Genomic DNA, 16,785 nt, shown 5'->3' on the forward strand with positions numbered 1-16,785 from the left:
CTTTTGGCAATTAGTTTCTGAGACTATGATCCTGGAAGCTGCTACTGCCATCCTGTAATAAGGACAAAAGAATTCTACAGATGAAAGGCAACATGCTGAATAGGATAAAACTGATAGATGGAAAGAACCAAAGTCCTTGATGATTTCACACCACACATTATGTGAGAGACTACATCTCTGCTTAAACCATTTTGAGTCGTTCTTCAGTTTGCAACCAGATGTCCTCTTTGTGATCATAAACATATTCTTAAGCCTCTTACAGAAGACAGAAGTTACGTATTTGATTAATATGGTCTTTGTGATCTATCCTGGTATATGTGCTCAATTCATTATAAGGAGAAAGGGGCTGTTTTTGATAAACACTTTCATAGCCCTAACCATTCATTGCCATTTTGCTTTTTTGAAATGTTTGTACCAATTTTAAGTACCACAATAAATGAAATAAAAAATCAGTCATCTTTCAGGACAAAAAATCCTGTTAATCATTGCCATGAGTACATAAGTATACTTAAGACTTACAAGATTATTTACCCATTTTAGATCTCTTTCATAAGAAATTTATCAGGCAGGGCGCCTGGGTGGCTCAGTGGGTTAAGCCGCTGCCTTCTGCTCGGGTCATGATCCCAGAGTCCTGGGATCGAGTCCCGCATCGGGCTCTCTGCTCAGCGGGGAGCCTGCTTCCCTCTCTCTCTGCCTGCCTCTCCATCTACTTGTGATTTCTCTCTGTCAAATAAATAAATAAAATTAAAAAAAAAAAAAGAAAGAAATTTATCAGGCAATGGTATACCATACTGATGTCAGTTATTAATGCATAACAAATAGTAAAAGTACAAATAATGAATTAATCCATTAATTTATAAATTGTTCTCTGCTTATGTATGTAGCAGAGTCAGAAGTCACACACTGCTCTCCAAGTATGCAAGGAAAATAAAGATCTTACTTTTTTAAAAAAACTTATCTAATTTAGCTTCCTAAGCTCCTGACCCTCTGAGTAGTAAGGAAGAAAATCTTAAAAGTATCAGTTGAGGGTATCCCACTCCCTTTGGGTTCAGACAATCATCTCAACTAATGATTAGGCTTTTCCCCTTCCTCCTTCTTTTTTTATTTGTCAGGATAATATCTGGGTATATGAAAAGAAGGGGTCTTAAATTAATAGACTTGGGCGGTAGGAGGGGCTTCAAATTAATGGAATTCTTGGGCTCAGTTGTCTTCATTGGTATCAACTCTGACATCTCATCTGTGACTATGAAATTAACTTCCTCTTGGCTGGAGATTTCTTCCTTTCCTCCTCCTGCCTCAGCTGTGCCCGTTCTCCCCTTTCCGAGCTCGCATTAGCCCTGCCTCCTTTGGAGCCCTATTAACAGAATGGCTTCTGGGGAACCAAATGTGATTTATTTGGGAGAGAAATGGGAGTACAACAGTTTTATATTTTCACAATATTAATCTCATTACAAATATATAATACGGAAGACTTGGATTGTTGCCCAGAGCTGCAGCATTTATACAGGTGTGCTGAAGTCCGTTGGACTATTACTAAAAGTTGACTATTTTAATTTTGCAGTATTTGTACTTCTCTATTTTATGTACAAAGTATGCGCTTTTCTAGTACGTCATCTTGCTAGTCCTTAATACATGACAAAAAAATTTAAAATCAGTGTGTGCTGAAGAGGTAAATCACACATTCAGATTCCTAGGTGTTGTTAACACCACTAGTCTATGGCATAAAAATGTTTCTTGGGTGAAAATCAGCAAGCATCCATAGAGATTTATTACTTGGTGCTATTATACCCTGTTGAACTTATATAATACCAGTATTGTGTCAAATAATTGTCCTTATATTGTTTTATTTTGAATATTTGGAGGTTTTAAGTTGATTTATTGACCCATCGTTTTTCCTTCAGCCTCCTAAATCTTTGTTTTTTGCTGCTGTTGTTGTTTTTTCTTTCTCTTTTTTTTTCAAAGTTTATTTTATTTTGTTTTATTTTATTTTAGTCATCTCTACCCCCAATGTGGGACTCAAACCCACGACCCTGAGATCAAGAGTCACACGCTTTTCTGACTGAGCCAGCCAGGCGCCCCAGTTTGTCTTTTCATTTCCCTTTTCACTGATGTTCTTTACTGTTTCCTATGTTGGAATAGGCCCTGTGACCACCACCGGAGGAGCTGGTGGGAGAACTTTGTGGTGACTCTGCCTTGTCCTGTTGCCGCAGGCATTTCTTTATTGGGAGGCAGCGTAGAGGGCCAACACTAGAGAGTGTGGGGAATTTGGACTGTAAGTGTGGTGGGAGCTTTACAGCCCTGAGAAGTCCCTGAGTCAGGAGGCCCGAGTATCCAGTCATAGTCCTTGAAGGAGGAGCTACCAGGAGGAACTGGCTTCCTTAAGGAAGGAAGGAGTGTTAACACTCCTAGCTGAGTGTTAACACACAAAACAGTATATGTCTAAATGTTAGAATTAAATTGTAGGCATCCCTATCCCCCACCCCCCCAAGAACACTGTTAACAAATGGGTTTTAATTAGAGAAGTTATCAACTACTTTCTCCTTTTTGAAACATGGCCTCTCCTCAGCTTCTGGGTATAATACTCTCTTGGTTTATCTCTGACCTCGGTGGCTACTCTTCCTTTAGCCAGCTCCTTAAGAGCTCAGTCACTTGTCTTTTCTGTTTTCTACTCTCCCAAAAGAGCTTCCTCCACACCCACTGCCCAGCTACCACCCACCTTACATATACTTATAACATTTCTAGGCCTTTCCTCTAAAAAGGAACTTTGACCCAACTTCCCATTTGATATTTACTGACAGGTTTTTCAAATGCTTCCTAAGTTCCATATGTCCAATGACAAATCCATTTTCTTCTTCAAACCTGGTCTTCTTGGGTTTTTGGTCTCGACTGCTACCAGTGCATTCAGTCAGGAAGAGTTCACCAGAAATCTAGGAATCATCCCAGTGTCGCCTCCTTCTGTCCCATCCAAATCCACTCCCAGTCATGTCTATTTCACCATTTATTTATTTATTTAATTTATGATTTATTGATTTGAGAGAGAGCAAGCACATGGGTAGGGGCAGGGGCAGAGGGAGAGGGAGACAAGCAGACTCGCACTGAGTGGGGAACTAGATGCAGGGCTCAATCCCAGCACCTTGATAGCATGACCTGAGATGACATCAAGAGTGGAATGCTTAACCTATTGAGCCACACAGGCACGCCTATTTTACCTCTTAAATGTCTCTACAATCTGTTCTCTTTCTTTAGTGCCAACACTCACTTCCAAGCTAATATCACTTTTCTGTATACCTGCCCGGCCCTTTTACTTACCTCTCTAATTAATTTGAGCCTCTATGTCAGTTTCCTACAAAACATTTCATTGGCTTCCTGTTGCTCTCAAGAAAAACAAAATTGGGGCACCATGCTGGCTCATTTGGAAGAGTGTGGAACCCTTGATCTTGGCATTGTGAGTTTGAGCCCCATGTTGGGTGTAGAGATTCCAATAAATAAATGTATATATGTATGTAAGTAAGTAAGAAGTGAAGGGAAAAAAAAAAAAAAGAAAAACAAAATAAAACAAAACAACCAGAGTCCTTAACATGGACTACAAGGTCTAGCAATGTGTGCCCCACATCTCCTTTTCCAGTCCAACTTGATTCCCCTGTCTAAATGCACTGACTTTTAGGGGCACCTGGGTGGCTCAGTGGGTGAAAGCCTCTGCCTTCGGCTCAGGTCATGATCTCAGGGTCCTGGGATCGAGCCCCACATCAGGTTCTCTGCTCAGCAGGGAGCCTGCTTTCTCCTCTCTCTCTCTCTGCCTGCCTCTCTGCCTACTTGTGATCTCTGTCTGTCAAATAAATAAATAAAGTCTTTAAAAAAAAAAAAAACAGCAAATTCTTCTCTTATAAAAAAAGTAAAGGCACTAACTTTTATTTTCACAGTCCATCAAATTTTCTCCCAAGTATAGGACCTTTGAAAAGACTGTTTCCTATGCCTAAAGCTTTGCTAATCCTCCTCCATCTGTGTCATTTCCCGTGAATTCCTGGCTCTTAACAGCAACCTTTACTTCTACCATGTATTAATCAAAACAGCAAAACACATGTATCTGTGTGATTATTGGTCTGCTCAGCTGGCAGACTGCAAGCTCTGTGAGGACGGAAACCACGTATACTTTTGCTCACAGTTTTGCGGGAGTTGCCCACCCAGTATGTTTGTTGAGTGAATGAATGGATGGGTGGAAGAATGGATTTCGACACAGACGTTAAAAGAGATTTTAAAGGTGAGCAAGTATTCATGAGACGACTACAAGGCATCTGGGAACAGCTCCAGAAAGAACAGAAATTGTGTAGACCACTCTGTTTTCTCACGGTTCACTTTAAATTTCCAAAGAGTAGAATGCATTTCAAGTAGTAAAGTAACTGACAGACCTGTTAAGTTTCAGAACTTCTCTTCCATGACTCCATATTGTCCTAGAATCAAAGGTAAGCCACGTAGCTTAGAAATGTGCTGTTTGGGGGTAGGGACTGTGAGACCTTTCTGTTCTGAAGTATCTCCAAACAGATTTGAGATAGTCACTTTCCAGTCTGCTGCTAAGAGAGAGGTGTGGCTGTGGCTAGTTAATGTTGGCACAAGGTTCAGAAAGCTTTCATTTTTGGGAAACTGGATGAAAAGCATAAACCACTGGCTTAAGCTTGGGGGAGGTAAGTAGTAGAGGTCATCAGCAAGCTCTGTTGAGAACAGTAGTTTCCTCTCACAGAACTTCCCCAGAATCAGAAATCCCAAGGAGGATCCTTCCATTGTCATCACTGGTTGTGGCCTGAGTGATTAATTATATACTGTTATTAGTATGTTCCTTTCTGTTATCTCTTAAATAAAAGTGTGTGAAAGCTCTAAGACAGATGTTCACTCACCAAAATATTTTTTCCTTCATCATTTGCTCATACAGATTTGTAATTCCCAAAGAAGAGCCCTTGCCAGGAAGTAGCTTCCACTTGAGCTACTTGGCATTAAGAATCTTGTCATCATCAGCCATAGTGTGATTATAGTTTAAAAATGCAAATGGGATTTTGGGATGAATCAACTGAAGGATAAAATTCATATGAAAAAGTGATGCCGTGTAAAACCCTAATTAGGCAGCATCTATAATACAGGTTTCACTTCGGCCTTTCTTAAATTGTCCGTTTTTTGCCACCAAAGGAGGAAGGTACAGGCAAAATTCAGCAAATATTTATAGAGCTTCCAGTATGTGCCAGATATTATTGTATATGCTTAGGATGCAAGGCAGACATTATGACAAGAAGATTACATTCTAGATTGGACTAAACATCCAAAAAGTTGATGGGGCTAGAGCTTACAACCTAACGTTTAGGACAAGAGTAGAGCGTTTTGAAGAATGCTTTCTTTTAGTCAATTTGGGAACATTTTTAACATAAAATTCTCACTATGACTATTTATTCTACAGCTTAATGAATATAAACATAAAAAACATATTTTATATGTATTTTTTAAAATATCTTATTTATGTATTTATTTGACAGAGAGAGACACAGCGAGAGAGAACACAAGCAGGGGGAGCGGGAGAGGGAGAAACAGGCTTCCCACCAAGCAGGGAGCCCGATGCAGGGCTTCATCCCAGGACCCAGGTATCATGGTATCCTGATACCATGATACCCTGGTATCATGACTTGAGCTATCAAGTCATGACGGAGCTACTCGGTGCCCACATATTTTATATGTATATGTTAAGGGAAAGACAAGAGCAGAGGGAAAATTAGGATAGAGCATACACAAAGTGACAGTTTAAGGGATTTTATCTTTAAGTATCTTAAGTTCTGGTTTTAGAGAGGTAGATTTTGGTTTGTTTTTTTTTTTTTTTTAATTACAAGGTTTTTTATTCTGCATCTTCTTCCAACTTTGCAACATAAATATATATTGCTGAAGAAGTTTAATAGCCTGTTGTGCTTTTAAATATAGAATACAGCATCTAAAATAGAAAGTCTTATCTTTCTTGATTCTTTTATGTTCTCCAGATTTTTATTCAAATTCCAGTCAGTTAACATGCAATGTAGTATTGTTTTCTGGTGTAGAATTTAGGGATTCATCACTTACATTACATACCTGGTGCCGTCCTTAACCTCCATCACCCATTTGGCCCAGTTCTCCACCCACCACCTCTCTAGCAACCCTCACCTTCTTTGCAGTAAAGAGTCTGTTTCTTGGTTTGCCTGGAGAGGTAGCCTTTTTAAACCTGCGTTTTGCTCCAGAAAAGCATTTGTGTTCTGCTCTAATTTTCCTTTGCTTTAGCTTTCTTTTATACTAGGATGACGTCGAAAATACAGACTGCTGTGTCAGTTTAAGCTTAGTAAGCATGCATTAAAATCACTTTGGGAAACAGCAATTTGATTCTGTTTTCAAACCGGATCGATTAAAAGAAAACTTTGAAAAAACAATTTTCCAATCTCTTCCTTCCTCTCCTAACTAAAGTCCTTGTCACAGAGACTTCATCATTTTCTGAGCCTTTCCCTTGTTGGACTAGCAGCATGACCACCATGCCTGAGGTTTCCACTAGTGCTTCGCAGAACTCGAATTATTTAAACTCAAAGTGAGGGGGCACCTGGATGGCTCAGTCTGTTAAGCTTCTGCCTTCAGCTCAGGTCATGATCCGGGGGTCCTGGGATCAAGCCCCAGGTTGAGCCCTGTGTGGAGCCCCAACTCATGCTTTCTGCTCAGCAGAGAATCTTCTCCTCCCCACCCCTGCTTCTGCTCCCTCTCTGTCTTGCTTTCTCTCTAATATATCAATTAAATAAAATCTTAAAAAAAAATAATAAATCCAAAGTGAGTACTGTGTGGAAATGAAGGGCTTTTGTGGAGCCGCTACAGTTTGTCTGGATTGGATTTAAACTGTGTGTGGTCTCAGCTGGTCAAGAGATTACTACTCAGCGAAATAAGTCAAGCGGAGAAAGACAACTGTCATATGATCTCCCTGATATGAGGAAGTGGAGATGCAACATGGTGGGTTAAGGGGGTAGGAGAAGAATAAATGAAACAAGATGGGATTGGGAGGGAGACAAACCATAAATCACTCTTAATCTCACAAAACAAACTGAGGGTTCCTGGGGGGAGGGGGGTTGGGAGAGGGGGGTGGGGTTATGGACATTGGGGAAGGTATGTGCTATGGTGTGGCTGTGAACTGTGTAAACCTGGTGATTCACAGATCTGTACCCCTGGGGATAAAAATATATTATATGTTTATAAAAAGTAAAAAATTTAAAAAAAAAAAAAAAAGAGGTTACTGCTCGCTTTGCAAGCAACAACTCGAAGGCACAAAGTCACAGTTGCTACCACGAGATGATTTCACTGCTCAAGGGACGGCTGAGAAAAGACCAGAGACCATGCCATACACAATATAATATCTCTATGGGTTGAGGCCTATTCACAGAAAACCATTTGCAAACAGCCGCAGAAGTAAACATATCTGGGTAAAACTGGGTCGTATTGTCTATTTGTATGCCTGTTTGTGTCACCACATTGGAGAGTCTCCTTGAGAAAGGTGGTCTGCAGGGATCCTTCAAGTCCAAACAATATAAGGGCCTGTGAGGATATTATCTAATCAGGATCAAATCAGAGTGTTCCGCACTAGAATCTGAATGGTACCTCTGGTTTCCCAAAACAAAAATTACTGGTTTTGTGTGAACAGATGGTTTTGTTTGTTCCGTATTAATTTAAATATGCACTTGATGTTATTAACTACGTATTCTGTAGAAACCACTGTATTTCTGTCTCACGAACAACTAAATCAAAATAAAGAACACTCTTTAAATAATGTAAGCAAGGTGTTACTGAACCCTATTGTCTGCAAGAGAACTCTTGGTTTAAAATGGGTAATAATAGGGGCGCCTGGGTGTCTCAGTCAGTTAAGCATCTGCCTTCGGCTCAGGTCATGATCTTGGGGTTCTGGAATGAGCTCCCCGTTGGGCTCCTTGCTCAGTGGGGAGCCTGCTTCTCCTTCTCCCTGCGCCTTTCCCTGCTCATGCACGCTCTCTCTCAGATAACTAAATAAAATCTTTTAAGAAATGGGTAATAATGGAATATAATAGAAGTTCTTTAGCAATAAAGAATTTTCATTTCTGGTACACTACTTTTGTCAGAAAAATGTGCTTTTCTTGGCTCGCTTCCAGGAGCCGTATCCCTCTTGATTCAGATTTGGCTGATGTGCCACATCGGAGAGCCCTGGGAAGCACGGCTATGTAGATTCACATTATTTCTCCCTTTTTGTACATCTGAGCCTTGTGTTAGCAGTTTGAATCCACAGTATTTTACAGACACTCCCCTGGCACCAAGCTCAGATACTACGTTCTTCCCACAGAGAGAAAAATAAGATTCATGATGATGATATGTGGAAAATTTGTGAAAGGTTGTACTGGTAGTTTGGGTTGAATTATGGAAGCATCCTTTCTGGGATGTTCAAATGGAGAAACTATTACAATGGGCAGTAACGTGCTGTTTTTGCGTCTTCGGAATATGTTAGAGAGAAACACTGATCTGAGTTACATATAGGCTTTCAAATAGCTTTACTTTGCAGAAACAAAATAATGACAGCATTAAATCGCTGTGGTTCTAGTCTAGTTCTTTGCAGTCTGTCAACAAGCTTTCATGAGATACTCTCAGATGTTATTGAAAATTTAGGGGACTTGGACTAAAACTTCTTGTTAAATTTTATGTGTCTTGGATTCCTTTATTTCTCTCCTTCATCAAGGAAACAACTAAAGTTGTGTCTAAGAACTGGTATTTTCTTTTCAAATATTAGAGAGATTTGAAAAACAACCTTTTAATAGCTATTTTCCTATTTTGGGCAGAGAAGTGTTTTAATGAACTCGGCTCAAATTCCATTTCATCAGTTTCAAGAATTTTGTTTAATCACAAACAAGTTACTTACCTGTTTGAGTTTCAGTTTTATGCCTTTAAAACAGTGTCTGTAACACTTGCCTGGCAGTGTTATCATGGGAAATGACTATGATGGGATGTTCTAGAATAATGTACAATTGCATTCAGTAAATGTTTTCCCTTTGACAAGGTATCATATGCTAAATATTGATCATATGTTTAAGTCAGTTGAATTTGGTTTGTATTGTTGACAAAGGGGGTGGGGTTATAGTTATCTGATCAGGGTACTGTTAAATGGTGTTCTCCGTGGTTATCCTGAGAAAAAGAAAAACATAACTGGTTACTTGTTCATGAAGTTTTATTACTTTGAGAAATGTATTGTCCCAGGTTTCTTAATGTTGTTGACTCAGAAGCCTTGTTTTTTGTTTCTTTTTTTTTAATAGTTTCTTGATCGCAGGGTTGGTGGTAGTTAAGTATGTGATTACATGTTATTATCGCCTTAAATTCTTATACTGACTACTGCTTTACAGCATGGAATTTAAATTTAAAGTAAACCTATCCCTTCTTGGAACTTGCTATAGAAAGTAACCTATATTGATGAAACAGTATTTTGTAATCACCTAAAAAATCTTTCTTTCCCTGCACTATAATGAGTTCATAATAGTTTGGCAAAGGCTATTGTCTAAACCATTCTTCAGCAAATTAACCTGTTTTGTTAAAAATAAAAATTAAAAAAAAAAAGTTATTCATTTACTTACGAAGAGCCTTGCATTTAATTTTAAATATAGCATTTACTCTCATAGTTAGAGAAAAAGAGGTATGAAGGTTCAAAGGACTCTCCAGAATCACATTTAACTAGACTAAAATGGCAAGAAACTAGGTTAATGGCAAGAAAATGGCAGGAAAGACACATAGCTATTTCTAATCATCTTGAAGGTGTAAACTTGAAGACCTTTAATCCTTGTTCTGACACTAACTACCTGGGTGGCCTTAGGTAGACCAATAACCTTTCTGTGAATCTGTTTCCATTTCTGTAAAAAATGATTCGTTGCCTCTTAGTCCTACTCACAGCATAATTGTGAGAAGAAAATGAAGTAACACAAAAAGAGTGCTTACTCAGACTTACCCAGCCTAAGGGGGACAGAACTTGGCTCTTAGACATCTTTAAGGTATTGCTTCTCCAGTTAAACCATGTAAATGACCCTTAGGGCCATACCTTCCTTACATAGACCTTGAGCTCTCAACTTAATTCTAGGAAGCAAACTGTATTACCAGAATACTATAGAACAAATTCACTGACACCTTTTACACTTGCAGAGAAAATAATAAATTACTTTTTGTTCTCTGTTCTGTTGAACTGGTCTTCAGAGCTTTCAGCTGAAGGCTAATTATTGATTTAATAGACACTGTATTTTTTAGTGTGCTCATTTTTAGGAAAAGAAAAAGGTTTTACCTTCTTTTCTTCTAACAGAATTATTCTTTATATTGAAAAATGGGGCATAAGTAAAATCCTAAATCAGAGTATGATGGGGCATGGGACACCATTGGTGCAATGTGTAATACAGACTTTGCTCTCCCCAAATAATTTTGCCAAATGCTATTTATTCTGCAGAGGATCTCTCTCATCTCTTATTTTTTTTTTTTAAACTGGCTTCAACGGAACAACAACAAAAAATCATTGAAATCTGAATTTATTCTCATCAGAGAAGTTGTAAGCTGAGAAATAAAAATTGGTAGAAGGAAGACATTCCCAATTTTAAATTGCGCAACTGCTGAGAAGAATAAGAATACAATATGGCTCTGATCGATTCTGAGTATAATAGTAGTTTCCTTTATTCTGTACATGCAAGCATTAGTGTTCTTAGTTGTTTATTTTTAATCAAAAGAACCAACTTTTTGAATTTGATATATGTATTTAGTCCTGTAAGTTAACTATTCCAAAAACAACTTGAAGTGGCTTATAATAAAATGAAAGATAAATCCAAATATGAAAGAACTTTGGTTTGAGTTTAATTGCAACCTTTTATCCTTTCCTATTATAAATATGTACTTAGCTACTTTAAACTGACTTTTGTTTTTATATTTCCTTTTAAGTCATTAATTGCTCATAGTGCTTTGAATGATCTGTAATGCATTAGTCAGGCTACTTCGGTACAGATTCCAGCTCCCACACTTACCAGTGTCAGAAGGTAAATTAGGTGGAGATGAGTTAACATGGTAAAGACAGATATCTTAAAAAATAACCATTCTAGGAGTGAAGGAGGTCCAATGTGAACTGAAGTCAACTCTGCCAAAACAAGGGGCAGAAGACCTTTGGACTCTGGGGGATGCTAAGGGAAAAGCACTGAGGAATATTAGGTGGGTGGTCCCTGCGATGAGACCTTCTGGGTTTACTCACTGTTACCTGTCTAGAGGAAAAACAAGCCTCTCGTATCTTTATGACAGGAAACAGTGATGTGAGTTAGAACAAGGCATCCACTGGCTGAGAACCAGAGCAGGATTGTTTCATTGGATATGAGAAGACCATTCTGGGTTATGGAAGATTTACATCTCAGAGAGGTGGAGCAAAGATTTAGAATTGCCAGCTTTCTAAAGCAGCTGTGCTAAGAGGGGCTTCACGAGCCTACCTGCCTAGTGGCAGGTTTTGGCTAGAACAAACAGAAAAGTTACTTAGCGTCTGTTTGCCTTGGTTTCCTCATCTGGAAAATGGGAGAGAGAGTTTATCACAAATTTGTGTTTTGAGGATTAGAGACGTTAAGACATATGGAGTATTTAGAACAGTGCTGGCACATAGTAAGCTCTCAGTAAATGTTAGTTATTATTCTTACTATCTTTAAAGTGGAGTTCCTAATAGTAGCTACCTACGATGTTTGGTTATTTTAATTATTAGTTGCTAGAGTTCGTGAAGAACTATGCCTGGCACGTAATAAGCATTCATTGACTGTTTGCTTAGCAATGGTAACAGTAGAACAGTGGCTACAGTAGCCATGGATCGTTTCTAGCCCTGAATTACTCATAGCTCAGGAGGGCCAAATAGAAAAGAATCTTCCACTTTCTATTTTTTATGTTAGAATGGGGTTTTGTGACAGTAGTAATTCAGAGATTGGAAAAATATTTATGAACAGTGTCATACATGATTATAAGATCTTTAAGCATTATTTTCCCATTACATTTCTCGGGTTTTGGTTACACAGTCCACATTTCTGTCATTCATGTAACTTCACCTCCTTGCTGTGCAACCATCAACATCTCCCAGCACATTTCCTTCTTAGCAAAATAAAAATGAATTGAAATAATTATAAAGCCTTTTATTAAAACAGTTTGTATAATTGGGAAAAAATGGCATATACAAAATCTTACACACTGAATCTTATTTCTCACAAAGTTTAAGGTGGTGATTTGAGGTATAGTTGAACTCCCACCCAGGACAGAATTTTTTAAAAAAGAGGTACAAGGGGCGCCTGGGTGGCTCAGTGGGTTAAAGCCTCTGCCTTCAGCTCAGGTCATGATCCCAGGGTCCTGGGATCGAGCCCCATATCGGGCTCTCTGCTCAGCAGGGAGCCTGCATCCTCCTCTCTCTGCCTGCTTCTCTGCCTACTTGTGATCTCTGTCTGTCAAATAAAATCTTTAAAAAAAAAAAAAAGAGGTACAAATTTCATAATTTTTCAGGGCTATCTAGTAGGTTTATTGATATACAGATGATCTCCATCCATGTTTATGGAGCCTCTTGATTCTAGCACTGTACAGTAGTAATCCATGAAGTATGAATTATTAAATGAGTTTGGTCTATATTTGTATTGTGCATATAATCAACCATGGCACACAGTTCACTGCATAGGATCTTCTACTAAGGAAGTGGAATGTGTAGGTCGACAGAAGCCCATTCTCTTTAAATTGCAATTTTTATCACTAAAAATTCTTAATGTTAATATATTTGATGGTGGAAAACGACCATTTAGATAAGAGATTAATTGTTGGAAAAGAAAGAATAACTTGAGTGAATGTTGATTTCTTCAATGTACAACATAAGAAGATTAAAGTAAGCGAGAACAACCAAATATTATAATTTAAGACCAACTTTTATTCATTGTCTTTCTCTAATTAATATTTGAGCAGCTGTAAAGTGATTCCGGAAATTAAATATTTAATTACGCATATAGTGAAGATGGTCAACACTAACTCCTATACCACTTTAAAGTCAAGTGCATAGGGGCGCCTGGGTGGCTCAGTGGGTTAAGCTGCTGCCTTCGGCTCAGGTCATGATCTCAGGGTCCTGGGATCGAGTCCCGCATCGGGCTCTCTGCTCAGCAGGGAGCCTGCTTCCTCCTCTCTCTCTCTCTGCCTGCCTCTCTGCCTACTTGTGATCTCTCTCTGTCAAATAAATAAATAAAATCTTAAAAAAAAAAAAAAGTCAAGTGCATAAAAGTGTTTCTCTCTTTTTATAGAAGCATCTAAAATGTTGCCTTTTAACTGGGACAGTACAAGAAATACCACTCGTGACAATTGGCCTTGTCGATAGGATTTGAAGTCAGTTAGGAAAGAGTCCTGGAACAATGTTTGGAGTGCCTGTGTTCTAGACTTGGCCCTTCCATTAACTTGGTCGCACCCCACTGGAAGGCAACTTTACCTCACCGGGCCAGTAGTAGTTCTTTTTCAGTCACGGAGCCCTTGCTTTACTGTTTTTGTTTGTTTGTTTGTTTGCTTGCTTTCTCTCTCTCTCTCTCCTTTACTAGCAGCAGATTCATTCGATTTTTTATCTTTCTTTCCCTAATAGTCTGATACCTACTTCTGCATGTCAGTGCGTCTGCCGGTGGATGAGGAAGCCTTCGTGAGTAAGTATTAATTGGATGGTGTGCCCGGGGTGGGTGGCTGAAGGGAGGGCAGCTACTTGAAATCAGTGAAAGGTTCTCTTTGACGGTTATGAGCATATTAATCTTTCACTGTCAGTCTCCGAAATGCATTTATCATGCCTAATGCAGAAACAAACGAGAGAAGGCCTCTCAGAGACAAGATTACAAACTGCATCTGGAGAGATTCACGGGTAATAATCGTTAAGGACTTGCATGCAGATGTCCACGGTTGCCAATGCCATGGGGTCCCATTTGTATAGTATTGGCTTTCTGTCTGTGGCTGGATGCTTAATTCCACTCCACTCAACAGACTGTTTATTTACCTGTTGGTTCGTGCTATAAATCGACTGTACTTAGACTCAACATCAGGGAACTTAAGATTTTGCCTGTCAAACCGTAGATGGGTAAGAAGGAAGGAAGGAGAGATTGAGAGGAGGAGAGAAGGGAAGCAGGGGGAAAGGGGGAAAGGAAGGAGCATTGGTCCTGTTGCTTATATTATAGAATAAGAGGACTCATAAATGGCAGGTCCTACCTACCCTGGCTGAGGCTTTAAATCAGATGGGAAAAGTGACAAAATGCCATCTGTTTTCATCTAGGTTTTTTTTTCGTTTTGTTTTGTTTTAAAGATTTTATTTATTTATGTGACACAGAGAGAGATCACAAGTAGGCAGAGAGGCAGGCAGAGACAGAAAGGGGGGAAGCAGGCTCCCCGCCAAGCAGAGCGCCCGATGTGGGGCTTGATCCCAGGACCCTGAGATCATGACCTGAGCTGAAGGCGGAGGCTTAACCCACTGAGCCACCCAGGTGCCCCCATCTAGGTTGTTTTAATTGAAATATCCCGATGACAGACTTTTAACTGTTTAGGGAGGAGGTGCGATTGGCATGTTTATTCACACCTTTATTCTTTTTCTCCCCCTGCTTTACTTCTCTGGTTTGAGATGTTGATTTTAGAGAGAAAGTAATGGTAATGAGCGTTGTGCTTTAGTCCCATGAAACTAATCATCAAGTGGGCTGTCTGAAATGGCTATTATGTGAATTATAAAATGTGTACAGTCACCGTAGGGCCATCTGAGGGTGAATTTTCATGAGGTGTCCCCACAGGAATGTGCAGTATAGACCTGAAAAGCCAGACCAAAGTATATTTGTTTTCCCACCCACTTTGGTGGCAATTCCAACACAAAATACAACTTATAACAACTCTCTAAAAATTTGTTTCCATAGTTAATTCCTAAGAATGAAAGTCAGACCTTGGGATGTTGAGGGTTGTCTGAGTGTCCTTACCTGCACAATAATCAAATATTACTAAGAAAAAAAAGTAGGAAGGATGGTGCTCCCAGATCCTGAATTCTAAAGATAGAGAATAACTTAAATTGTTAATTGTAGTGCCTTGCATAATGCTGAATGTGACGTGGTATACAAATTCATCATTAAAATATCCACAATGGGGTCCCTGGGTGGCTCAGTGGGTTAAAGCCTCTGCCTTCCGCTCAGGTCATGGTCTCAAGGTCCTGGAATCGAGTCCCGCATCGGGCTCTCTGCTCAGCAAGGAGCCTGCTTCCTCCTCTCTCTCTGCCTGCCTCTCTGTCTACTTGTGATTTCTCTCTGTCAAATAAATAAAATCTTTAAAAAAAAATTAAATATCAACAATAAAGCTCTCCTCAATTTCATATCCACATATTTGGCAGCCTAGGAGAAAATAATATTTACTTGCTGAAAGGCATTTTTACATGAAGTTTTTTTCTTTACTGATTGTATGTTTTCTTTCCAAGTTCCAACAGAATCTTGACTGGCCTTGTTTCACATTTGCTTAGAAGGCCAGTCTCCATACCTGTATAAATATGGTAGTCATGTTTCATAACAACATTACAGGTCTCACATTAATAGGTTACTGATTTGTTTCTGGAGGGCGGTAGTAGTATATGATTTCAGAGCTGGTTACTTCAAGGACTGTAAATATATATCCTGGAATGAGTTATTGCCCTCCTAATATAAATGTGTTACTTTCACATAAATTAAAATTGAAAAGTACAAGTAAATATATATTTGGAAAATATTCATAGAAAACTTGTGAAGGGCTATATTAGAACTCGGGTACTAAACGTTTCTGCATTTTCTTAAGCACTTGCCTTCTAAGATTAAACGATTCCCAGTTCTAAGGTCTCTAAAGGAGCTTGTAAGATTAATAATTATTTTCAGTATCTTTTTCCTTCTCTTTCTTGCTGAGAGGATTGCATGAATACTAAAGATTTTGTCACTTGTCCAAGTCCTTTAATGTACTAACTCCAGGCAATCTGTGGTTACCATTATCTTACATGGTCCGGCAACCATCAGTGTTTAGGTGTAAGCAAAGTAGAACTGGAAAATTTGCAAACCAAAGAGAAATACCAAACAATCATTTATATAAGGGAATAAGTAAGGGGAAGTTTACATGTATTGTCTCATTAATTCTTAGGTCAACCTTGAAGGTAGTCCCTTTTTATAGTCAGAGAGACAAAGACAGGAACATCTGGGTCTTTCTTTGATTTAATCAAATGGTAGGACGATAGTTTATATAGAATCTGTGTTCATCCAATCAGCTCATCACCACGTGTTCACTAAGGATCTACCAGACGCTAAGAAACTTAGGGCCAGCAAAGCATAAGTAAGCCATTTTGTAGAAGAGGAAACAGAGGGTCAGAGAGATCAAGGAACACGCCAGGACTTTTTACTAGTTATGTGCTCCCCTATTGTACGCTGTTAAAATAATAACTGATTTGGATGTGAGGATAGTGAATGAAAGAAGAAATGAAAGAAGTTATCAAATGGATAGATGGAGCCAGAATACAGCAGCAGCCCATCTCCGTCTTCCTCATGTCAAGTACAATTATCCTTTCATTCCCTCTTCTTCACTCCCTAATGGGAATGCAGTTTTGCCAGAGAGACAAGTAAACCTCAAACCATCTTACAAAACGAAACCCAGTACACATGAAGATTAAAGATTAACAGAAGGAAAAGGGTTTGGATGCATAGGCTCTATGGTGGGCAGGTGATCGTACATAACTTTACCAGATTCCCAAAGTGAAGGCTTTGCTAG

The 16,785-nt window shown here is 39.0% G+C and overlaps 1 protein-coding gene across 20 annotated transcripts in view; it reads left to right on the top strand.

Moving 5' to 3' along the window:
• The window catches only part of PAM (peptidylglycine alpha-amidating monooxygenase), a 155,155-nt gene that overhangs the window by 23,130 nt on the left and 115,240 nt on the right, over positions 1–16,785 (top strand). For all 20 annotated transcript variants that reach the window (XM_059175563.1, XM_059175564.1, XM_059175565.1 and 17 more), the window contains exon 3: positions 13,637–13,694. In XM_059175563.1, the coding sequence (XP_059031546.1) occupies positions 13,637–13,694 (58 nt within the window). The remainder of the gene's footprint in view (positions 1–13,636; positions 13,695–16,785) is intronic.

The sequence above is a fragment of the Mustela lutreola genome, chromosome 5 (genome assembly GCF_030435805.1).
Source record: "Mustela lutreola isolate mMusLut2 chromosome 5, mMusLut2.pri, whole genome shotgun sequence".
Lineage (NCBI taxonomy): Eukaryota > Metazoa > Chordata > Mammalia > Carnivora > Mustelidae > Mustela > Mustela lutreola.